Raw genomic sequence first — 23235 nt, 5'->3', positions numbered from 1 at the left:
TGACATTATTTGTGACTCACAATCAGACCCATAATTGTTCTCGTTTAAAGTAGGAAATATGCAATGTAATAAGTTACCTTTGTATTGTTTCCTTTGCTGAGCCAATTGTGATTGATAATAACTATAATAATAGTAGTAGTAATAATATGGGTTCCACCATCTAAGCCAACTGTTTTCATACTCCCAGGGGGTTGGTAAGTATCTCTCTTTCTCTCCATAGGACAGACTTCCCCAGTAATTGTAGTAACATCTTGTACCTCCTCCAAACCAAGAGGAAAATGTAGTCTGGAAGGTGTTGTAGAAATTATAGAAATCTAAGGGAACAAAAGAACAAGTCACTTAGTGTTACACTGACAGCATTATTTAGATTTAAATCAACTGTTATTATCAGGTCTGTCTTTTTACCTAAACTACCCTTGTGTGAGTGAGCAAGTTCTTGCATTGTTCAGCAAACTTACTGTCCTTTTTGACTAAATAAGGTGTTCCTGTGTCTAACAATGGGGGAGATTTATCAAAGCTTGGAGAGAGATAAAGGGGTATATGTAATAAGCCTTGAATAAAGTGGATGGAGATAAAGGGGTGTATTCATGTAGATTTGCATAAATGAATTGCTACTTTTCCTTATATATCGCATCAGTTCGATGCGATATATAGCTTGGCTAATTAGCAATTCATGTATACTTACGCTTCCAGCAAAGTGATCCAATATCCAGGTAACAGGTGATTCTGTCTTCAGCTGCAGTCCTCTCTGGGAAGCGAGTACTCGGCAGCCAGGTCCTTTCTGCGCATGTGCCGGGTCACAGTTCAGGAGAGGCTGCAGTGGCTGCTGGGATGTCAAGGGGCAGAGCCAGCGCTGGATACTGGGCAGAAGGCAGAGAAGCAAGCAACTTCCCTGCCCACTACATGATGGTGTTTAGACTACGCTATCCTAAGATGGCGAGTCTGAACACACAGGAGAAGTGGAAAGCTCTGCTTTCCATCCTTTAATGAATCACACTCACCATACTATACTATGGTGATGTGATTCAGCCATGGAGCTGGAGTGCCGCTGGAGAGTTAATGAACTTCTACACGGTAACCTGCTCTGTAAACAGCAACAAGCAGAGAAAAGTCCTGTTTACTGCAAAACATGGCTTTTCACTGCTCTATGAATAGACCCCAAAGTACCAACCAATCAGCTCCTAACTCTGACTTCTTAGGCTGTGTTTGAAAAATTATAGTTAGGAGCTGATTAGCTGGTACTTTATCTCCATCCACTTTATCTCTCTCCAATAGGAGTGTTCATGAAAGCTTGGAGAGAGATAATAGTGTGATTGATAAAGAACCAATCAATCTGCTCCTAACTGTCATTGTACAGTCTATGAGCCCCATTTAACAACAAAGCATAACCCCTTCAGTGCTCATTAAAGGGGTTATGTCACCCATTCTGTATTCAATAAACATCAGTAATCTAAGATTACCACTGTTTGTCACGGCATCGCTCTCACCTTCTTTTGGCATTGGGGGCCCAGCGCTGCCTCTCTGGGTCCGCCATTCCCTTTCCCCCTTCTTAGTCCTGTCAGCAGCAGCGTCCAGCACACACTGCTATGTGCTGGGCTGCAGTGAGTACAGGGAGGTTGCTGCTGCTGCCTCTGAGCATAGCAGCAGTCTCCTATGCCTGCACCTGATAGGAGGGGGGAAAGCGGTTGCACTTACCAGGCTCTCTATGGCTCTGCATACAGTATGTGAAATGGCATCAATGTGCTTTCTATGGGTGCCATTATCCTAACATATAGGTGTATTATTACAGAAATAATGTTCCTCCCTTTACCAAATACCAATTATAAACAAACATCTGTGTTGGGTAATTAGCCCTATATGCAGTGCCATATTATGAGTATCCATTACAGTTCCTTGACAATTGTTTCATAAGAATTGGATGTCGAAGCCAGATGATTGGCTGAGACCAGATCTTAAAATTAATATCGAGCGATGCCATTATAGGTTGCCTCTGATGACGCCATCTTGCGTCGTCAGCATGGAACCATGGTACTATTATTAGCATCTTGCGATCACATTACCACTGCATACTGTTTAAAATCCTATCATACCCCATATGCATGGATACACATATAAATATATATATTTAAAGACTTCATATATTCAATGATGACAGACTTGTCTTGTAGAAAAAGGAGGGGGATTTAACCCCCTATTGTACCTCAGCACACTGAATAATACCTGCAACAATATATGAAGACTATATGGTCATAGAAATTCAGAGATATTAGTTGCATGCATTTGCAAATACATGGGAGGCTGCTGGGCCACGTCACGGCTTCTCTGTTACCAGCAGTCCCTAACACTAAGGGGTTCACGTCCGGGGCGCAGTGCACCCCAAAAAACGTCCAGCCCAGGACCCCCCCAGGGCATCACACGAAAATGGAAAAAGAGTGACAGTGCAGTGTAAAGTATAGCTGTGTGTGAGTAATCATTAAGTGTGGAATGAGAGGTTAAAATATATGTGAAAAAATACATGAATAATAAACAAACATAAAAGGTGATGTGAAAAGCAACTATGTGTATTAAGTGGTGATGCCCTGAGGAGGCCCAGCCAGACCAGTCCCGGGGGCCCTACGCCCAAACGCTCACCCCAAATGTAAAATATACCAATTATAAGGCCTCATGATAAAGGCACATATATAATTTTGTCAAATGTAAGGCCTCATGATAAAGGCACATACATAAATGCATCCAAATTAAGAGCCAGCTTACCTGGGAGTCACCCCTGGGAACTCCAACTAGCACTACTAGAACCAGCATGCCCTACTAATGCTGGCTCCTTCATGCAACTCATAACAAACAAACAAAAATGGCAGCTGCTCAATCAATCTAGCAGTACTAATCAGGTGCATGAAAGGGAGCCTGATTTCATGCACCTGATTAGTACTGCTAGATTGATTGAGCAGCTGCCATTTTTGTTTGTTTGTAGACTTGTCTTGTAGACATGTCTGTGACAAATAATCAAGAATACACAAAGATAATGTGAATTGAAGTGTCCTGAATGTAGATTTATAAACAATTGCCAGACGTGTAGCTATTGTTAACAAATGTAGGCCTTATATCCAATGCTGATGTAGTTAAGTAGAACTAACAGTTGTATTAGGAGAGCCTTTTGTTAAAATTATTAGATTGTTTGCCAAAGCTTGCTCCATCTATGAACAGGACAAAACCCCATTGTCTGTCATTCTTTTAGTTGAGACAGAAGTAAAATAAATAATAACCAGTTTGCGGATATACAGTCAGGTGCATAAATATTGGGACATTGACAGAATTTTCATATTTTGGCCTCTATTCACCACCACAATGGCTTTGAAATGAAACAAACAAGATGTGCTTTAACTGCAGACTTTCAGATTTCATTTGAGGGTAATTACATCCAAATCAGGTGAACGGTGTAGGAATTACAACCATTTCTATATGTGCCTCCCACTTTTTAAGGGTCCAAAAGTAATGGGACAAATTAAACAATCCTAAATCTAACTTTCACTTTTTAATACTTTGTTGTAAATTCTTTGCAGGCAATTACAGCCTGAAGTCTGTAACGCATAGACATCACCAGACGCTGGGTTTCATTCCTGGTGATGCTCTGCCAGGACTCTACTGCAAAGATCTTCAGTTCCTGCTGGTTCTTGGGGCATTTTCCCTTCAGTTTTGTCTTCATCAAGTGAAATGCATGCTCAATCGGATTCAGGTAAGGGGATTGACTTGGCCATTGCATAATATTCCACTTTTTAGCATTAAAAAACTCTTTGTTTGCTTTTGCAGTATGCTTCGGGTCATTGTCCATCTGCACTGTGAAGTGCTGTCCAATGAGTTCTGAAGCACTTGACTGAATATGAGCATATAATATTGCCCGAAACACTTCAGAATTCATTCTGCTGCTTTTGTCAGCAGTCACATCAACAATAAATACAAGGGAACCAGTTCCATTGGCAGCCATATATGCCCACGCCATGACACTACCACCACCATGCTTCACTGATGAGGTGGTATATTTTGGATCATGAGCAGTTCCTTTCCTTCTCCATACTCTTCTCTTCCCATCACTCTGGTACAAGTTGATCTTTGTCTCATATGTCCATAGGATGTTGTTCCAGAACTGTAATGGCTTTTTTAGATGTTGTTTGGCAAACTCTAATCTGGTCTTCCTGTTTTTGTGGCAAACCAATGGTTTACATCTTTATTTATTTTTATTTATTTATTAACAGTTTCTTATATAGCGCAGCATATTCCATTGCGCTTTACAATTGGAAACATTGATAGAACAAAACAGGGTAATAACTGACAGACATAGAGGTAAGAGGGCCCTGCTTGCAAGCTTACAATCTATAGGGAAATAGGCATTGATACACAAGGATAGGTGCTATATATATATTGCAATTTGGTCCGGCCAGAATGCAGAGTTTCTTGGTGGGCTGCATGATCCAGTCACACAGGAATGTCGGCAAAATGTCAGGAGTATGTGAAAGAAAGACAATATGTGAGGTTATGTGTGGACCGTGAGAGGGGATGTAGTAAGACATGGAAGCTATGAAGGTTATGTGGTCAGTTCTGGAATCTGATAAGCTTGTCTGAAGAGGTGAGTTTTCAGGGAACGCTTGAAGGATTGAAGAGTAGAGGTAAGTCTTATTGTGTGTGGTAAGGCATTCCATAGAGTGGGTGCAGCCCAAAGAAAGTCCTGTAACCGTAAATGGGAGCAAGTAATGCGCGGGAATGAGAGGCGCAGATCTTGTGCTGAGCGGAGAGGTCGGGTTGGGAGATATTTTGAGATGAGTGAAGAGATGTATGTTGGTGTAATTCGGTTAATGGCCTTATGTGTAAGTAACAGTATTTTGTATTGAATACAGTAGAAAACCGGCAACCAATGGAGGGACTGACAGAGCTGGGCAGCAGATGATGAACATTTGGCAAGGAAGATAAGCCTTGCAGCTGCATTCATAATGGATTGTAATGGCGATAGCCTGTTTTTGGGAAGACCAGTAAGGAGACTATTGCAATAGTCAATGTGGGAAATAATGAGTGCATGGATTAGAGTTTTTGCAGTGTCTTGTGTGAGATATGGTCGAATTTTGTATATGTTTTTTAGATGTATATAACATGATTTTGAGACAGATTGAATGTGGGGAACAAAGGACAGTTCTGAATCAAGGATGACACCAAGGCAGCGAGCTTGTGGGGTGGGGTGGATTGTTGAGTTATCAACAGTGATAAAGAGATCAGATTGATAACTGTTATTGGCCGGTGGAAATATAATGAATTCTGTTTTAGAAATATTAAGTTTCAGGTAGCGAGATGACATCCAAGATGAAATGGCAGAAATACATTCAGTGACATGGACCAATACAGATGGTGATAAATCTGGAGAGGATAGGTAGATTTGAGTATCATCCGCATACTGAAATCCAAAAGAGCGGATTAGTTTGCCAAGAGAGGTGGTATAGATTGAGAATAGCAAAGGACCTAAGACAGAGCCTTGCTGTACTCCAACTGATAGAGGTAGCAAAGAGGAGGCAGAATCAGAAAAACGAACAGAAAAAGAGCGATCAGATAGGTAGGAAGAGAACCAAGAAAGAGCTGTGTCCTTAAGACCTAGGGATTGTAATGTTTGTACGAGAAGAGAGTGGTCAACAGTGTCAAAAGCAGCAGAGAGATCTAGAAGAATTAGAAGTGAGTAATGGCCTTTAGCCTTTGCAGTGACCAAATCATTTACTACCTTAGTCAGTGCTGTCTCTGTGGAGTTCTGGAAACGGAAGCCAGACTGAAGTGGGTCCAATAAGTTGTGGGTGTTAAGAAAGTGTGTGAGGCGGGTGTAGACAAGTCTCTCCAGTAGCTTGAAGGGGCATGGGAGCTGGGAGATAGGATGGTAATTAGAGAGAGTGTTAGGGTCAGAATTTTGTTTTTTCAGAATGGGAGTAATCACTTCATGCTTGAACAGTGATGGAAAGATGCCAGTAGAAAGAGAGAGATTACAGATTTTAGTTAGGGTTGGGATGAGCACAGGAGACAGAGCTTTACTAATTTGTGAGGGTATAGGATCTAGAGTAGGAGGATGAGAAGAGTGTAGATATGTCATCTTCATTTGTGGGGTCAAATGAAGAGAATGTGCCAGAGAGTTCAGGTAGGGAATTGAGTAGGTCACTAGCTGAGGAAGAGAATATCTTGTCCTTGAAATAGGAAGCAAGATCTTGTGCACAGATAGTAGCAGGTGGCTTGGGTGAGGGAGGGGTAAGAAGCAGTTTAAATGTATTAAAAAGTCACTTGGGGTTAGAGGCTTGAGCAGAGATAAGAGATTGGAAATATATTTGCTTGGCAGTGTCCAGAGCAGTACGATAAGAGTTGTAGATAGACTTATATGTGAGGAAGTCACTTGGAGTGCGAGACTTTCGCCACTGACGTTCTACTTTACGTGAGAGTTTTTGTAGATGCCTTGTTAAGTTAGAATGCCATGGTTGATGTCTAAGTCTACGCGGAGTGTGATGGGTAGCTGGAGCTACTTCATCGAGGGCTTTTACTAGAATCTGGTTTAGGTGTGATGCAGCAGTCTCAGGAGAAGTGAGTGCAGAAATTGGTGAGAGTCGTTGTTGTAGAGAGGTAGATAGTTGTTGAAAGTTAATCACATTAATATTTCTGCGGGTTTTAGGAGGTTTGGTTGATTTCACTGACATTGAGGTTGATGTAATGGAGGAAAGTGTGCAGGTGATAAGATTGTGATCTGAGAGAGGGAAAGGAGCACTAGTGAAATCAGAAACTGAGCATAGTCTGGTAAATACAAGATCAAGGCAGTGGCCCTCCTTATGAGTAGAGGAGTCAGTCCATTGGGAGAGGCCAAGAGAGGTTAGAGAGAGTAGTTTGGAGGCATGAGGAGATTGTGGACTGTCAATGGGGACTGTCAATGGGGATATTGAAATCACCCATCACATCTTGTGGTGAACCCTCTATATTCACTCTTGTGAAGTCTTCTCTTGATTGTTGACTTTGACACATATACACCTACCTCCTGGAGAGTGTTCTTGATTTGGCCATCTGTTGTGAAGGGGTTTTTCTTCACCAGGGAAATAATTCTTCTGTCATCCACCACATTTGTTTCCCGTGGTCTTCCGGGTCTTTTGGTGTTGCTGAGCTCTCCGGTGCATTCTTTCTTTTTAAGAATGTTCCAAACAGTTGATTTGGCCACACCTAATGTTGTTTTTGCTATCTCTCTGATGGGTTTGTTTTGATTTTTCAGCCTAATGATGGCTTGCTTCACTGATAGTGACAGTTCTTTGGAGTCGACAGCAACTGATTCCAAATGCAAATGTCACACCTAGAATCAACTCCAGACCTTTTACCTGCTTAATTGATAATTAAATAACGAGGGAATAGCCCACACCTGTCCAAGAAATAGCTTTTGAGTTGAGTTGAGTTGTAATTCCTACACCGTTCACCTGATTTGGATGTAATTACCCTCAAATTAAATTTGAAAGTCTGCAGTTAAAGCACATCTTGTTTGTTTCCTTTCAAAGCCATTGTGGTGGTGAATAGAGGCCAAAATATGAAAATTCTGTCAATGTCCCAATATTTATACACCTCACTGTATATATATATATTTATATATATAGCGTTCCCGCTAGGCTGTTTTAGCGTGGTGCGGCGCCCTGCCCTCTTTAGAATAGAATAGAACAGGGCTGTCATTTAGAAACTGCTGCAAAACCAAACCCCCGGGGTTTAGAATAGAATGGAAACTGCCACCAAACCCCCGGGGTTTAGAATAGGATAGAAACCGCCATCAAACCGCCAGGGTTTAGAATGGAATAGAAACCGCCATCAAACCGCCGCTTAGTAAATTTTGCCCGTTATGTTTTATCTCAAATTGTAAAAATATTAGCATTTTGCAGTTTGTTAAATAGCTTTAACATACACCGTAGTCCCAGTTGCACAGTTAATCCTATAATTTTTCTTGACCCTGGCAAAAAATATAAATATCAAAAAAAAACAAACAACAAATAAAAATATCAAGGAGTCCCTTAAATTCTCTTTTCCCACAAACCAATGTAATGCAGTTTCTCATGCTGGCTGCTTATTATTGGCTGGCAGACACAACTCGTGACAGAGTATTTCACTATAGTTGTTTGTTGTGCAGGAAAGAAGAAATAAGAAATAAGGTTAATTTAACATTTTCACTATAATGAAACATGAATAAATAAACCTAAATTTTATGTTATGTTCAATAAAGTGGTGAATTAAGATTTTGAGTCATTTATAAGTTGCAAGTTGACTTGAAAACTGTATATGTTTTTTTATTTTTTTAATGTACAGTATGTAATATTAATTGGCCTTTGTGAGTCCTGTCCATTACATTTGGTCCACTGGGTTAGTTACCACACCAGATGTTCTAATCTTGTTAATCATCTCAGTCCAAACAGGCAGAGCTCAGTTTTTATATTCCTATATATGGAGATAACACATACACATTCATTGGGACTGACCTGTGTTTTTCTGTTGAAAGCCGTACTGCTGTAGGCGACTTGCCTGTGTGTAAGAAGGATCAGCTACTGCCTGCCAGTATGAGCATGGACATGGGCGTGTATAAAATATCCAGTATGGGTATGAATAAATCTCATTATAATACCAGTTCAGACATTGCTGCTGATAAGTTATCATGTTGGCTGTATTATATTCCAGGCGATATGCCCAATAGCCATTTTTATCTGTAGAAAAAAAATATATGAATATATTTTATAGTTACAAACACAAATACAAATATAAAATATGACACAGGAATACTTAGCATCAAATCTGGGTATTAAAACCGGAAGTCCCTCTATCCGAGGGTATCGCAAAGGAGAAAGGACAGCTCTTATCGGGAGAGCTGTCCATTGAGATTTTATTGGCATTTCTAGGTACAGTACATATCACGGCAATCAACCGTAGTATCTACTTGATAAGAAACGGGATGGACGGCATTGCACATGCGATTCTTAGTACATCATACCCTTACTATCTTTGCTCTACAAATAAGGATTTGTTACAAGTACTGAAACATAAAAGCATAGGCAGACATATTTTTTATGTGTGTATGTGTGTAAATATACACACAATCACACACACAGAAAATCTGCAATTTTTTTCTGTATGTTTGCTGTGTTGGTTTGGCTGTTTTTATTCCTCCATTCCTGTTTATTTTGCATATCAAAAAATAATTATTATAAAACAATAATCTTAACCTGTCTGTAAAACACAATAATTTTACATTCTTGGATGGTCCTTAATTGTTCTATATGACACTATTTTGTAAACACTTACAAAAGATAACTGAGTTAAAATGAACTTTAACTGTACTATAGCTAGCTATTCCAAAAATTGGTTTACTTGTAATTTCTATAATATGATTTAACAATTTTGACATTAGCTCTGTAGACCTGTGTCTAGAGGCATCAGATGGGGAGAGGGGGCTCTTTGTCTTCATAGAGCATATACATTGCAATATTTTTGACTTTTGTCACCAAAAATGTAATTGAGACAATTAGACAAATTAACTCTTGAAGGATAATGAAACAGTTTTTTGAAAATTCATTACTTACTTGTATTGTATCCTGGGTACTGATCTGGAGTGTATCTCTTCTGGATATTACCATAATTATCAGTTTGTGGGTCATTAAATGCTGGGAATTTAGGAGCAGGGCTGTAGTATGAAGGCTCACCACTAAAATTGAAACACAATAGCTGTAGATTTGGAAGACAAACAAGTGTCTCACAGTCACAGGAGACCCCACATATCTGAATTTACTGTACATGCATATCAATCTAATAATAATAATTATAATAATAACATATATTACCAAGAAATATGACTCTATGGGGTCAATCATATTAGCTGCGATGATCTTGCCGGTGCGGGTCATCACGGCAGTGTGCTCGCAGCCCCATAGGGCTCCGAGCAAATTATAGCAAATTCAGGCTCAGATCAGGCCGTGAAGGGTGCTAGGGTCCGATCCGTTGCCATCGTTTTAATGCCATTGCAACGGCAACTCACTCCCTTTGCACTTAATAGGATTGACCCCTATGACAGAGGTGCATAGCCTATTGGTTTGGATCCCATGTGAGGAGATAGAATCTTTTTTTAGGGTCTCAAACTCAGGGGGTCCCTGAACAATGATACAATGATATTTGGGATCTGAAAATACTGGCACACTATTTGACACTTTGGGAGCGATTCATTTAAAGGCAATGTGCCACCGAACATCAGTGCTTTGTTCATCTGTGCACATTTCTGCCTATTAGAGTAGCTTAACAATTTTAATTTCAGTGTGCACCTCTATGGGTAGTGAGGAAGCAAGTGTGATGGTGATGGCCACGATGTTCTGTTCCAAAATGGTATATCGTGGATGAGCCAGTAATTGAAACGCATAGTTGGGGTCACAGCTAAAAGGATGTTGAGCCCCACTGCTTAAGCTCTTTGTGACTCAAAAGTTGGCAATATTATTATTATTATTATTATTATTATTATTTTATTTGCAAAGCACTGATATATTACTCAGCACAGTACATTATTGGGATCATTCCATGAACAAATGAGTGTACATACAATTACATGAAACAGAAGGTGAAGGTGGCTCTGATTAGCTTTCAATGTAATGCTAGGTACACACTATATGATATGTCGTTCGATCAGTCGACAAATGACATATTGCATGGTGCATCTGTCTGTGTGTGCAGAAGATATGTGCAGAACAGGTCCTGCGATCTCGCTCTCTGATCCTCCAAGCCGCAGAATGATTGACATGCTGTGGTGTTTGGGGGGCGGAGCGAAGGCGTGTCCAGCCAGCATTCCTGTCGTCTCCATTTTCCAGGAGTGCCGACGTCAGAGTCTGTGTTGATGGACGCAGATTTCCTGGCATCGCAGGCTGACAGCTTACTCACACTGGCCAGAATCAGGCCCAAAGTCTGAGGTTCCCCTTCTTACACAGCTATATGTTACCACTCAGTCATTATCCAGCAACATGTTTATAACTTTTTTATACTGTAGATTTTCTATGTTGTAACAGTTATATTTACTTTTCAATTATATGTACATTGGTTCTTAATTATTTTCTGTTAATATATGCTTTGTTTATTTATAAATTTAATTAAAATAATACACATCTGTAATTTAAAAACTATATCATGCACTGATTAACAATTTGTCTATGAGCGGTGATCTTTAAAACTATAGATCTACAAATACATATGATGTATGTAATGACATAAGAGTGACCACAAGTTTGACATTATAAATAACAGCTGCACTGCATTTTTCCTGCTATACAATAGCTGTAATATACAGAGAATATACCTGAAGTAGCCCATTTTGGGCATGTAATATGTAGGGAGTGAATAATATCTCCAGTTCATTCCTCCATCTGCAAATCGCATCAGACAGAAAGAGTAGATGCCGTCTGTGACTAGTACAGCTTGGTAGGTGCTCGTCTGCAAGATACATGTTAGATAGAGCCATGAAAATGGGCCCTATATTCAAGCCAATGTGTGTAATTAATTAAAGTTAAAAATCCAAAATAAGGTATATGTTATTCCAATTTATATGTATTAATGTAAAAAGTGGTCATACAAATTATTTGAATATTAAATATTAACAGTAATAGATCCAAAAAAACATAAACACAATGAATGCTGACCAGGAAACTGGCTGCGAGTACAGGACAATGATTTTATAATGCTTCTTAATAAATGAACCTGTAGTAACTTACAGTAAGTAGTATGACAATTAGCTATTTAATAGATCTCACCAAAACTCCTGTGACTGCCTTATACAGGTGAGCACATAGATGCCCAGTCTGTGACCTTACCTCTGTGGAGCTGTAGAAATAGGCAGGATATGGAAGAACCTGTTCCCATGTTATCTTTATGGCCCAAAGGGCTTTGAAATTTGGAGATGATATATATTTATTTATTTCAGATTCAAGTTTGATTTTGAAGTCTGTATTCTGATTGGGTAATGCCTGGAAATCATAAGTCTGAAAAAAGAAAGATTTGTTAAGAAGCTCATTTTCACTGGCTGCAATGAGGACTATTGCTTAGCGAGCTGAGATTTACAAACAAGGATATCACGGCTAAAAGTGAAATTCTCATGTGAGGCGACATTTCTCAACTTCAATGCAGCACCTCAGCACTTTGCTATCTTAACCTTTTTAAAACTTTAGCATCAGTGTAACTATACTACAGGGGTTAGTCCATACTTACTGACATTTAGCTCCCTCCTTCCGGGAGGGAGCTGTCGGGCTTCCACGGCAGGGGGGGCATGTTGTGGCAAAAGGGAGCGGAGCATGGGGAGTGACAGTGCGATCGCGTCACCATGGCCCCGCCCCCTCTTCACAATGCCGATATTAACGGCAATGTGAAGCAGGGGGCGAGGTCACGATGACACGATTCAGCCGGGGAGGCTTGCCTGCCTTTCCGGGGGCTCCCAGACGAATCAGGAGGGTACGCAAGTATGAGCTAGTCACACATCTATAGTTTGATCATTTATAATAAAAGTTTCAAACAGGCAAAAGAGGCTTATAGAAAGTCCCCATGCTTTATCAAAACAATTGATGTAGTTATAGCATAGTCCTGTAATTGTAGCAATGAACAAAGCTGAGTGCTATAATACTCAGTGGGAGATGTTTCAAGCCTCGGAGAGACAGAAAGTGGAGAGAGCAACCAATCAGCTCCTAACTGTAATTTTTCTAGCACAGTCTAGTCTGTAACATGACAGTTACGAGCTGATTTATCTCTCTTTATCTCTCTCCAAGCTTTGGTAAATCTTCCTATTTACGTATCTCTCTCCACTATATCTATCTCCCAGGATTGATACATCTCTTTTTATATTTACACTAATAGAAGTTTACTTGTGACAAGCTTTGGAGACACCTCTTCTCCAGTTCTACAATATATTACTGTGCGACCTACAGAAGAGAGTGGGCTTCTCCAAATCTTTCCTTTAACAATAAATAAATAAATAACCTTATAGTACAGTTCAAAATCTACACAGTATTAAGAGCACAATTTGTTTCTTTGCTAAATGCGATAACTTCATATTTGTAATTAATAGGATGGTAGCAACACCTACTGAGCTTGGTGTAAGAAACAAGTGTATTAAAAAAAAGTTTTGCCTTATAATCAGATAATCATGTAAATGCACAACTTTTTTTTTATTAATAATTTGTTACAGATTTACTCACATACAATACAGTGTGTGGTACCTCAGATACTGGGAGTACCACTTATAGTAGTGTGCCCTTGTATAGATGTTAAAAAATATATCAGAACTGTATATAAGTAAGGTACAATGGCTGTTGTACTAGGTTAGTATTTCTATTGTTCTTTATTTACTATGTTGGGGCTCTGGACCCCACAAGGGTAACCCAGTGGTAACAGGGAAAGAGAAGAGTGAATAAATAAGTGGGGAGCCTGCAGCAGGTCACATGACATAGAACTGCCTGGTACCAGTAGCAGGTGGCTGTGGACAGTTAGGGCAGTTACAGGGATCCCTGAGGGAGCAGTCAGGGAGCGGACCTGCATTGTGTGAGGCTCTGTGTGAGGCACTGTATGAGGCGCTGTATGAGGAGAAGTACTGAGGAAGCCTTTTATGAGAGGATGGTGTCTCTGGTTCCCTGGTGCGACAACTGACAGGCTTCCAGTGACAGAGATCCAGTGAGGATGTCCGGATAGGTCTGTAATAACCCTGCATTTATTGGTCACCTAAAGACCACTGCAGCTGCTTTCTTATAAAGACCTCTGCTAGACTATCTGCAGGGCACAGGATAGTTATAAAACCAGTAGCCCTCAGCCCTTCCTAGTACAGTAACTGCAGCCTTCCCAGTGAGGATGATATAACCCTTCAGTGAGCTGAAGTGAGCAGGATCTGGCTACACCATAACCCTCCCTCACTGCATTCCCCTATAATGACAGCCAGGGCCGCCATCAGGGGGGGACTGCCGGGCCTTGAGTCCCAGGCACGGAGTGAGCTGAAAGAAAGGGGGGCCCGGATACAGTGGTGTTGCACCAGAACCCAGGTACAATTGCTATACATCGCCGGCGGCATGTATGGTGCACAGCCGCGAGCTAGCCAGAGCTCTCAGAACGGGAGCCAATCAGGAGTGAACGCAGCCAATCAGCGGACTCAACATTGCTTTACAGCTTTTCAAACAAATTGGTGTACCACCCCCGGTGTAGCTCCGCCCACCTCTACCATACCCCCCTCCCCTTCCCGGGGTGGGGGCTTACCTACTTTGTCAGTCCCGGGCCCCATAATTTCTAATGGCAGCCCTGATGACAGCTGATCATTACACACCACCACAGACTGTTACATGTGATAAAAGGCAACTCTACACTGCCAAGTATTTACCTCACCAGCTACCAAGCAGACTAAGAGGGTTGGAGCAGGCCAGTTCCCAAAGCTGAACTTAGGAAAGATACCAGCATGTGTCATTGCTGCAGCTCACAAAGCTGATTTGTGCCTCCACTCTAGCACTGCTGTAGGAAAGGAAAAACCAAGTTCACGTGTACAGATTTCACAGGGGGAATTATTAAATTGTTGTAAGTGCACCATCTCTACAGACTTAGCTGGCCAGCAATATTAAGGTGAACTGATTTGACCCCAGAACTCATAGTTTAGGCCAGGGGAAAATGTAAATATATATAGTAGTGAAGTTACAGTATCTAATATGTTTTGCTAAGCTGTCTTATAAATTTGCTTCTGAAGTTATCTAAATGCTCATAGTGTTAAGGCACACATCCACTAGACGATTAAATTAAGCAATTGAACAATACTGATATAATTTATCATTCGATCATTCGATAATCATTCGATAATTGTTTGAACATCGTTTGTCGTTTAGACATCTATCATCGTACAAATATGTTGTACAACCTGACGATAGCATCATGTTCAGCATGTTTGCAGATGATTGATGTGCCTTCACTGAACGTCTGCTCGTTCAGTGTAGGCACATCACAGACTGACAAACGACTGCACAATTACAATGTCGTAATCGTGCAGTCTTTTGCCTGTCGTCTAGTGAATGTGTGCCTTAAAGGTGTACTATTCAGATAATTATCTTGCATTGTGAACTGAGTTGGTGTACTTGAAGTTTGGTACTGTAAATCCAATGAGAGGTGATCGGAGGAATCCGCTAACCCTGTTGAGTTCCAGTACATTAAATTATAACATTGTTTTGTGTGAATAACTTACCTGTAAATGTTTATGTATCTCACTACACCACCCTACACCTCATGGCGGGGTATCACAATTGGAGACTAATTATATAATGAGATCTCTCACCTGGTAGTAGAGCTCCCCCATACGGGAGAAATCAGCATCGGCCCAGAAAACTGCAATCATGGGAGGAGTATAGTAGTCATAGTTGTAGAAAGTGCTAAGAGGGTAACTCATTGTGTAAATAGGATCATAGTTATTACGTCGAAAAATAATAACTCCATTATCTGTGAACTGTAGAAAGGAAACACAAAATAATTAGACAGTAAAATAAATGTAATGCAAACTTTTGAAGCTTATATTTAGAATAAATAATTTCTGTCAGGGGCATCGCTAGGTTTTACAATATTGACTTGCCCCCCCCACCCCCAAATATCATACACAGTGCAGTAAGATATACTGTATTTGATATTTACTTTTATTTTGTAATAATTTAGAGTAATTTTAATATATGTGCTGTATTGTTTCTTTGGTACTCCTCTTTGATGATTGTTGCTGCCCAGTACTGAGAATATGATGATGATGACACATCGCGACCATCGGGGCTTGCGACGAGACCCTTGAAGTTGGGTCTCGGCAACCGCAAGCCCCAGGGAGCTTCCTGCTCTGATCGAGCAGGTAGCTCCCCACCGACATCACTGCTGATGTCAGTGCGGCCGCCCACAAAACGGCATGCGTTCCTTAAGGAATGCCTGCGCTTGTGAAACCACCCCCCCTCCCCGCCTACTAAACGGGGCGAGCTGTCAACATCGACAGCCGCCCCTTTGGTAGCAAGCCCCGGAGCAAGAGAATTTCTCTCTCGCTCCGGGACTTGCGCACACGCAGTGCGGCCGCTTGTGAGCGCTCAGCGCTTGCGAGCGGGTCTGAATGAGGTCCTAAATGTGTACAAATAAAATGCTGGTGCTCATGATTGGTAATGTTCTGCTTCGTGCTCTGAACATTCTATTTTGAAAGGTCACAATAATGATGAGGATGATAATCAGATTTAACCCATTTATCTCACTAAAAATACATACTTAAACAAAAATGCAATTATAACAAAACATAATATACTAAAAGGATTACAAAATCTTCTTTCCCTTTTCCATATGAAAAGAAGTGCGAACTGGTAGAGCTGGTTGTTGAGTGCAGAAAATGAGGATATAACTTAAGTCGCCAACAATTTGAGTTTTTCCTTTTGTTGTTGTTTTTTGGCTATTACATGTTGTTTTTTCACAAATAATAATCAATTATAAATATATTACAAACATTGCTGAGAACACTAAGAAATGCTAAGGACAAAAAGTTTCCTGTTGAGCGGCATTTACTTTTTTCTCTATTTTAGAATTGCAGCTACTATTGTTTTAAGGTTTTAAACAGTATTTTCAAATTTTTCCATTTGTAGCTCTTCTTTTGAGAAGTACTTTGCCTATGCTCAACCAGTTAACCAAACATGCAATGGAATATGTTAGTGATGCATAACATGATATTTAGTTGTACTGTATAACTTACGTATAATGTGTTGTAAAATGAAGAACCAAAAGGAAAGCCTGTTGGGACATTAATCATGGGAGAGATAAAATCCCTGTAGCGTTGTGTTGCTCTGCGTCCACTTTTATATTCAAACAGTCTGTCCTCTGTAATAAAGTCATTATAACACAGTTACTCGTTGTAATACTTATGAATACTTGCAAGTATTACATATGTCATCTTCACTTTTTGCATTAATTTGTAAATAAATACTTTATTCAAATATGTAACAAGCTATGTTATGCTATATTATACAACGTAGGTTATAAACTTATACATTATGTTGATAGATATGATGTGAGTACACTTTCCCTAATTAGAGGGTGATACAGGTTGAGTCTCCCATATCCAAAATGCTTGGGACCAGGGGTATTTTGGATATCGGAATATTCTGTATTTTGGAATATTTGCATAAACATAATGAGATATCTTGAGAATGGGACCCAAATCTAAACACAAAATGCATTTATGTGTTATATACACCTTATACAAACAGCCTGCAAGTCATTTTATACAATATTTTTAATAATTTTGTGCATAAAAAAAAATTGTGTACATACATGAAATTCATTAATGTTTCATATACACCTTATACACAGATCCTGAAGGTTATTTAATACTGTATTTTAATAATTTTGTGCTTTAAACAAAGTTTGTGTACAATGAACCATTAGAAAGCAAAGGTTTCACTTTCTCAGTCATGCTAAAAATATTCCGTATTTCGGAATATTTGGATATGGGAGACTCAACCTGTAGTATGTCATACAGCACAGGACATTTACTAGCATTTTTCAGTCTGGATTCTTTTCTCCCATTAATTTTAAAAACAAAATTAACCCAACGTCTTTCTTGCATTTCTGTAAGACTCATATCTGCAAATGTATCTTCTCTAAAATGTATGTTCATAAACGACATAAACTACAAACATGCTGTGTTTTTCCTGTTTTAGTACCCCTGCTATTGGAGTTTGGAGACATTCATCTTTATGGTTCAACTAAATGTGAGCCTATTAATTAAGAACTGGAGACATTACTGATTCATGAGGGGTTGGGTATGGGATGCCGGCGCTCAGGATCCCGCTGGTCAGGATACCGATGCCGGCATCCCGACAGGGTTAGGATGCCAACAGCTGTTGGTAAGTATCCTAACCATACCCCTAACCCTCCCTCCCCACTGCCTAAACCTTACCCTCACCCCTAGTGCTTAAATCTAACCTCCCCTAGTACCTAACCCCAACCCTCCCCCTAGTGCCTAACCCCAACCCTCCCCCTAGTGCCTAACCCTAATCCTCCCTATAACCCCACTAGTGCCGCTATACCGACTGTCGGTATTATAACTACATCCCCTCATGAGACTCTTTGGTTCAACCCGCACAAAGGATGCTCAAATTTGACTTCTTAAACTAATACATTTAGGAACTAACTATTGTGTTTACCAACAGAAATACACGTTGGGCTATGCCTTTAAACACAGTTACACTCAAAGGGCTATATTTATGAAATTTAAAGAGGCACTCATATTCAGTGTAAAGCCCTCTATGCTTTACACTGAATGTTAATGCCACTTCAAGTTTTCAGCTCCAACCCACCAAGAAGCTGCGGCTTACAAAAGCTGCCACCTCGTTAATATTGCCCTTTGAGTGTTATTGTGTTTTTGAAGGTATATGTTTTGTGCACTTCCATGAAAAAGTGTGCAATCTACAGGGAGTTTGGAAAGTCCCTTCACAGTGACTGCATGCTAAGTGTGTGTCAAAACTACAAAATGGGGAGCCACACCAACTGCTGGTGAGTCTCGGCCGGTGAAGATTGGCAGCGTTTGGGGTGGCTGTTGGTGTGGCTCCCCTATTTGAATTTTGGACTGTGCTGCAGTCCGTCTGGAGCCTCTACTGTCTGTCACACCCTTTACACACAGTCACTGCAGAGGGAGTTTCCAAACAGACTGCATTTTCTAGAATGTACTCAGAATATGGTTGGGGGTTACATTATTACAATGGACAGGACAAGTTGGCTCTTGTGATATTACATGTCTAATGTTCTCATATAAGTTATAACTGAGATCTTCTCATCATGCACCACATTTTGCTGTACATTCTTACAATATATGAACCTTATGTATCTTATCTCTCAAAATAAAATATTGTTTTTGCATTCTTGTTTAGAAACTGGTGCAGTAAAGACTCTATGCTGCTTCATGAGATATAGTTAGCAAACCAGTGGACGGGATACTGACTGTCTAAATCCTGATGGTAGAAGCCTGACATGGGACTTAAGATAGGTGTTGAAATACTGATGCCTATTTTAATCCCGACGCCGTAATCTACACAGATGCCATCCCAAATGAGGTAAGTCCGGGCCATTTTAGCTGTTAGCCATGGGGGGGATGGTTAGGTTTAGGCACCCCCGGGAGGAGCTTAGGGTTAGGTACCCCCGGGGAGGGTTAGGGTTAAGCTAGGGGAAGGGATGCGGTAGGTGCCACTGAGGGGAGGTTAGGTTTAGGTACCACTCCTGAGAGGGTTCGGTTTAGGGTGCAGGAAGGGGCGGTTAGGTTTTATGTTCCCTGGTGGGACTTAGGTTTAGGCAACATCCCGGGAGTTTTAGGGTTAGGCACCACCAAGGGAAGGTTAGGGTTTGGGTGGAGAGAGGGGAGGGTTAGAGTACTTACCTTCCCTCATTAGGAGCACCCCCTGTCGGGCTTCCGTGGTCAGAATTTGTACCGACGGTTAAAGAGACGTCGGTATTTCAATACCATTTCCAGCCTCATAGATAGGCTATCAGGAATGGATGTACTGGTTTATTAAGTAATAACAATTTTTATTACATATCCATACTGGTCTTCATGGTCTACTCAGTGGTTTTGGTGCCCTTGATGGCTGCAAAAACTGATATCCTGGCTTTAACTAATGGATGGCCACAGCAATAATGCAATAACCAATAGTATGACCTAGAAATAATGCAATTAGAAATATTCTGACCTAGCAGTAATGACCATTATCAATAATTTATTATTGACTCTTATGGAACAGGTTATTGCAAGATTATTCTCAATACCTTTGCAGGTAAATCCATTCCCAATGTATCCAGAATTGCAAGTGCAGTAATATGATCCTGGTATGTTTGTACAGAATGCATTAAAGCTGCATTGACTGAGTCCATTCGTACATTCGTTTACATCTGAAAGATAAAAATATTTAATACAATACTATCATTTAAGTTGCTGAAGTCAATAACTGACAGCAGAAAAATAATAATAGTACTACTACTACTACTACTACTACTACTACTACTACTACTACTACTACTACTACTACTACTACTAATAATAATAATAATACTATTATTACTACTACTAATAATACTACTACTACTACTAATAATAATCTGAAAATCATACTACTACTACCACCACTACCACTACTACTACTACTAATAATAATAATAATAATAATAATAATAATAATAATAATAATAATAATAATAATACTAATAATAATAATCTGAAAATCATACTACTACTACCACCACTACCACTACTACTACTACTACTACTACTACTACTACTAATAATAATAATAATAATAATAATAATACTACTAATAATAATCTGAAAATCATACTACTACTACCACCACTACCACTACTACTACTACTACTACTACTACTACTACTACTAATAATAATAATACTGCTACTAATAATAATCTGAAAATCATACTACTACTACCACCACTACCACTACTACTACTACTACTACTACTACTACTACTACTAATAATAATAATAATACTAATAATAACAATACTAATAATAATAATCTGAAAATCATACTACTACTACCACCACTATCACTACTACTACTACTACTACTACTACTACTACTACTACTACTAATAATAATAATACTGCTACTAATAATAATCTGAAAATCATACTACTACTACCACCACTACCACTACTACTACTACTACTACTACTACTACTACTACTACTACTAATAATAATAATAATAATAATAATAATCTCAAAATCATACTACTACTACCACCACTACCACCACTACTACTACTACTACTACTACTACTACTACTAATAATAATAATAATAATAATAATAATAATAATAATAATAATACTGCTACTAATAATAATCTGAAAATCATACTACTACCATCACTACCACTACTACTACTACTACTACTACTACTACTACTACTACTACTACTACTACTAATAATAATAATAATAATACTACTAATAATAATAATCTCAAAATCATACTACTACTACCACCACTACTACTACTACTACTACTACTACTACTACTACTACTAATAATAATAATAATAATAATAAAAATAATAATAATAATAATAATAATAATAACAATAATAATAATAAATACGTTGCTTAAGTGTTACCTTTGCTGCAATCCTTCCCTTGCCAGTTAAGAGGACATATGCAGAGGAAATCATTTACTAGATCAACACAGACACCACCATTGCTACATGTAGTTGCAGTGCAGTCATTAATATCTGTAATAATAATAATGAGAATATAATATATTGAGAATAGGGAATAGTGATGAGTATATAAAGCAGTAATACACTTGTATAATTACGAACAAATATTTTAATGTAGTCACTCACTTATTTCACAGAATCTGCCGGTGAAACCAGGAACACAGGAGCAGGAAAAGTCATTGGCTAAATTATTGCAAGTGGCGCCATTCCTGCAGGGATTGCTCAGACACTCATCAATATCTGTATATAAAACAATTGTAAGAAATAAAATATGTTTGTACCAGTGTCACTTGTATTCATTATTTAGCTTTCATTTTATTACACAGTATTTCCTTTTATAAGTAGTAAAAATCATTTATTAAGGGGAGTCTACAACTAGATTTCACTGCCAGCGCTGCTGTTTTAAAATGATCAGATGCCAGATAATGGTCAACATTGTTTCAGTTACTATTATTGCTACAACAGTGCACAGCACTACACGGGTGTGTTCTCTCATTCTACATGTCATAGTCAATTTTAATTAATGCTATGTACTGTACAACATCTTTGCAGTAATTTGACTGACTGACTGACTTTGGAAAAGTAAATAAATCACTTTATATTTGGTAATCAATCTTATCCACTTAATGGACATTTTTCCTTTTTCTTCCTCTTGAAATATTGGTAGTTCAAATCTCAATTAACTAATGAAAATAAAGAGGTATCTCCGCTTCCTTTATTTCAATTGTTACAATTTAGCATTTTTTGATTATTTTTTGTTTTTTTACACTTATAAATGAGTCTCTACATACATATAGCAAAATGCATCTTAGTGACAGATGCAGTAAACACTCTGTACCAGTGCCGAATTATCCATTAGGCAGTGTCAATGGTCACCTAGGGCTTGGTGGTTCTAGAGGGCCAGTTAGTCACTCATTTAAATTATGAGTAGGCAACTAGGGATGATATGTATTTGTATAGTATGTTATAATGAATGATGTGTCTGTATATTATATGGATGGTGTTTCTCTATATGTTATATGGTGGTTTGTCTGTACATTCTGTTATATGTATGGTGGATAAATGGTCACCTAGGGCTTGGTGGTTCTAGAGGGCCAGTTAGTCACTCATTTAAATTATGAGTAGGCAACTAGGGATGATATGTATTTGTATAGTATGTTATAATGAATGATGTGTCTGTATATTATATGGATGGTGTTTCTCTATATGTTATATGGTGGTTTGTCTGTATATTCTGTTATATGTATGGTGGATAAAGTGTTTTAATATGATAAATGTATTTGTCTTCATTTACAGTGTCCTTTGTCTGCTTCTCCCAATCAACAATTCTGGCACTGTCCAACCATACGACGTGTACAGGATCCTTGAGAGATGTTGTCCCTTTCCCTGTAATTTACCATTGCCTGCTGACTCTAGCTACACTGAGTTGCCCTACCCTTCGCCTGTACTTGTCACTCCTTGTCTGTGGTTTTTGTTTTCTCTCCTATACTGTGCTGTGTACACATTATGACACCTAATAGATATAAGATAATAATAATAGCTATGAGGTGGCATGTAATATTTATACATATTGTTCTTTAGTAATTTGACACTGAAATGATAATGAATTATACAGAAACACTCTGGTACATCTCCCACATAATCATGATTTCCGGTGTTTTAAATCTGCTCATAATAGTTAGAATTTGCATTGAATTAAATCCAGTGAACAATATCAATCAATAGGGATAGGGATATTAGAGGTCTTCCCCGGTTATTGTGAGCTGGGTAGCCAGTTCATGCATTGAGACTTGTATGTGTGTATGTGTGTATGTGTATATGTAACTTTTTAACTTTCCCTTCAGCACTAATTTGCATTTTTTCCAGGAATGCATTGGGTCCCAAACAACTATCTTGCCTAGGGCCCCACGATGTCTTAATCTGGCTCTATTCATGAG

At 39.1% G+C, this 23235-nt stretch overlaps 1 protein-coding gene across 1 annotated transcript in view; it reads right to left on the bottom strand.

Moving 5' to 3' along the window:
• Positions 1-23235, bottom strand: part of LOC148542657 (uncharacterized) — a 182273-nt gene that overhangs the window by 73100 nt on the left and 85938 nt on the right. The window contains 10 exon segments of the mRNA XM_088467577.1: positions 78-314; positions 8508-8729; positions 9603-9724; positions 11354-11487; positions 11865-12032; positions 15341-15508; positions 16766-16890; positions 19831-19953; positions 21197-21310; positions 21425-21538. Coding sequence (XP_088323703.1) covers positions 78-314; positions 8508-8729; positions 9603-9724; positions 11354-11487; positions 11865-12032; positions 15341-15508; positions 16766-16890; positions 19831-19953; positions 21197-21310; positions 21425-21538 — 1527 coding nt within the window.

This window comes from Taudactylus pleione, unplaced genomic scaffold (assembly GCF_031769625.1).
Source record: "Taudactylus pleione unplaced genomic scaffold, aTauple2 ptg000010l, whole genome shotgun sequence".
In the NCBI taxonomy this organism is placed as follows: Eukaryota; Metazoa; Chordata; class Amphibia; order Anura; family Myobatrachidae; genus Taudactylus; species Taudactylus pleione.
Note: the sequence above shows the minus strand (reverse complement) of the source record. Positions and strands in the feature narration are given on the sequence as shown.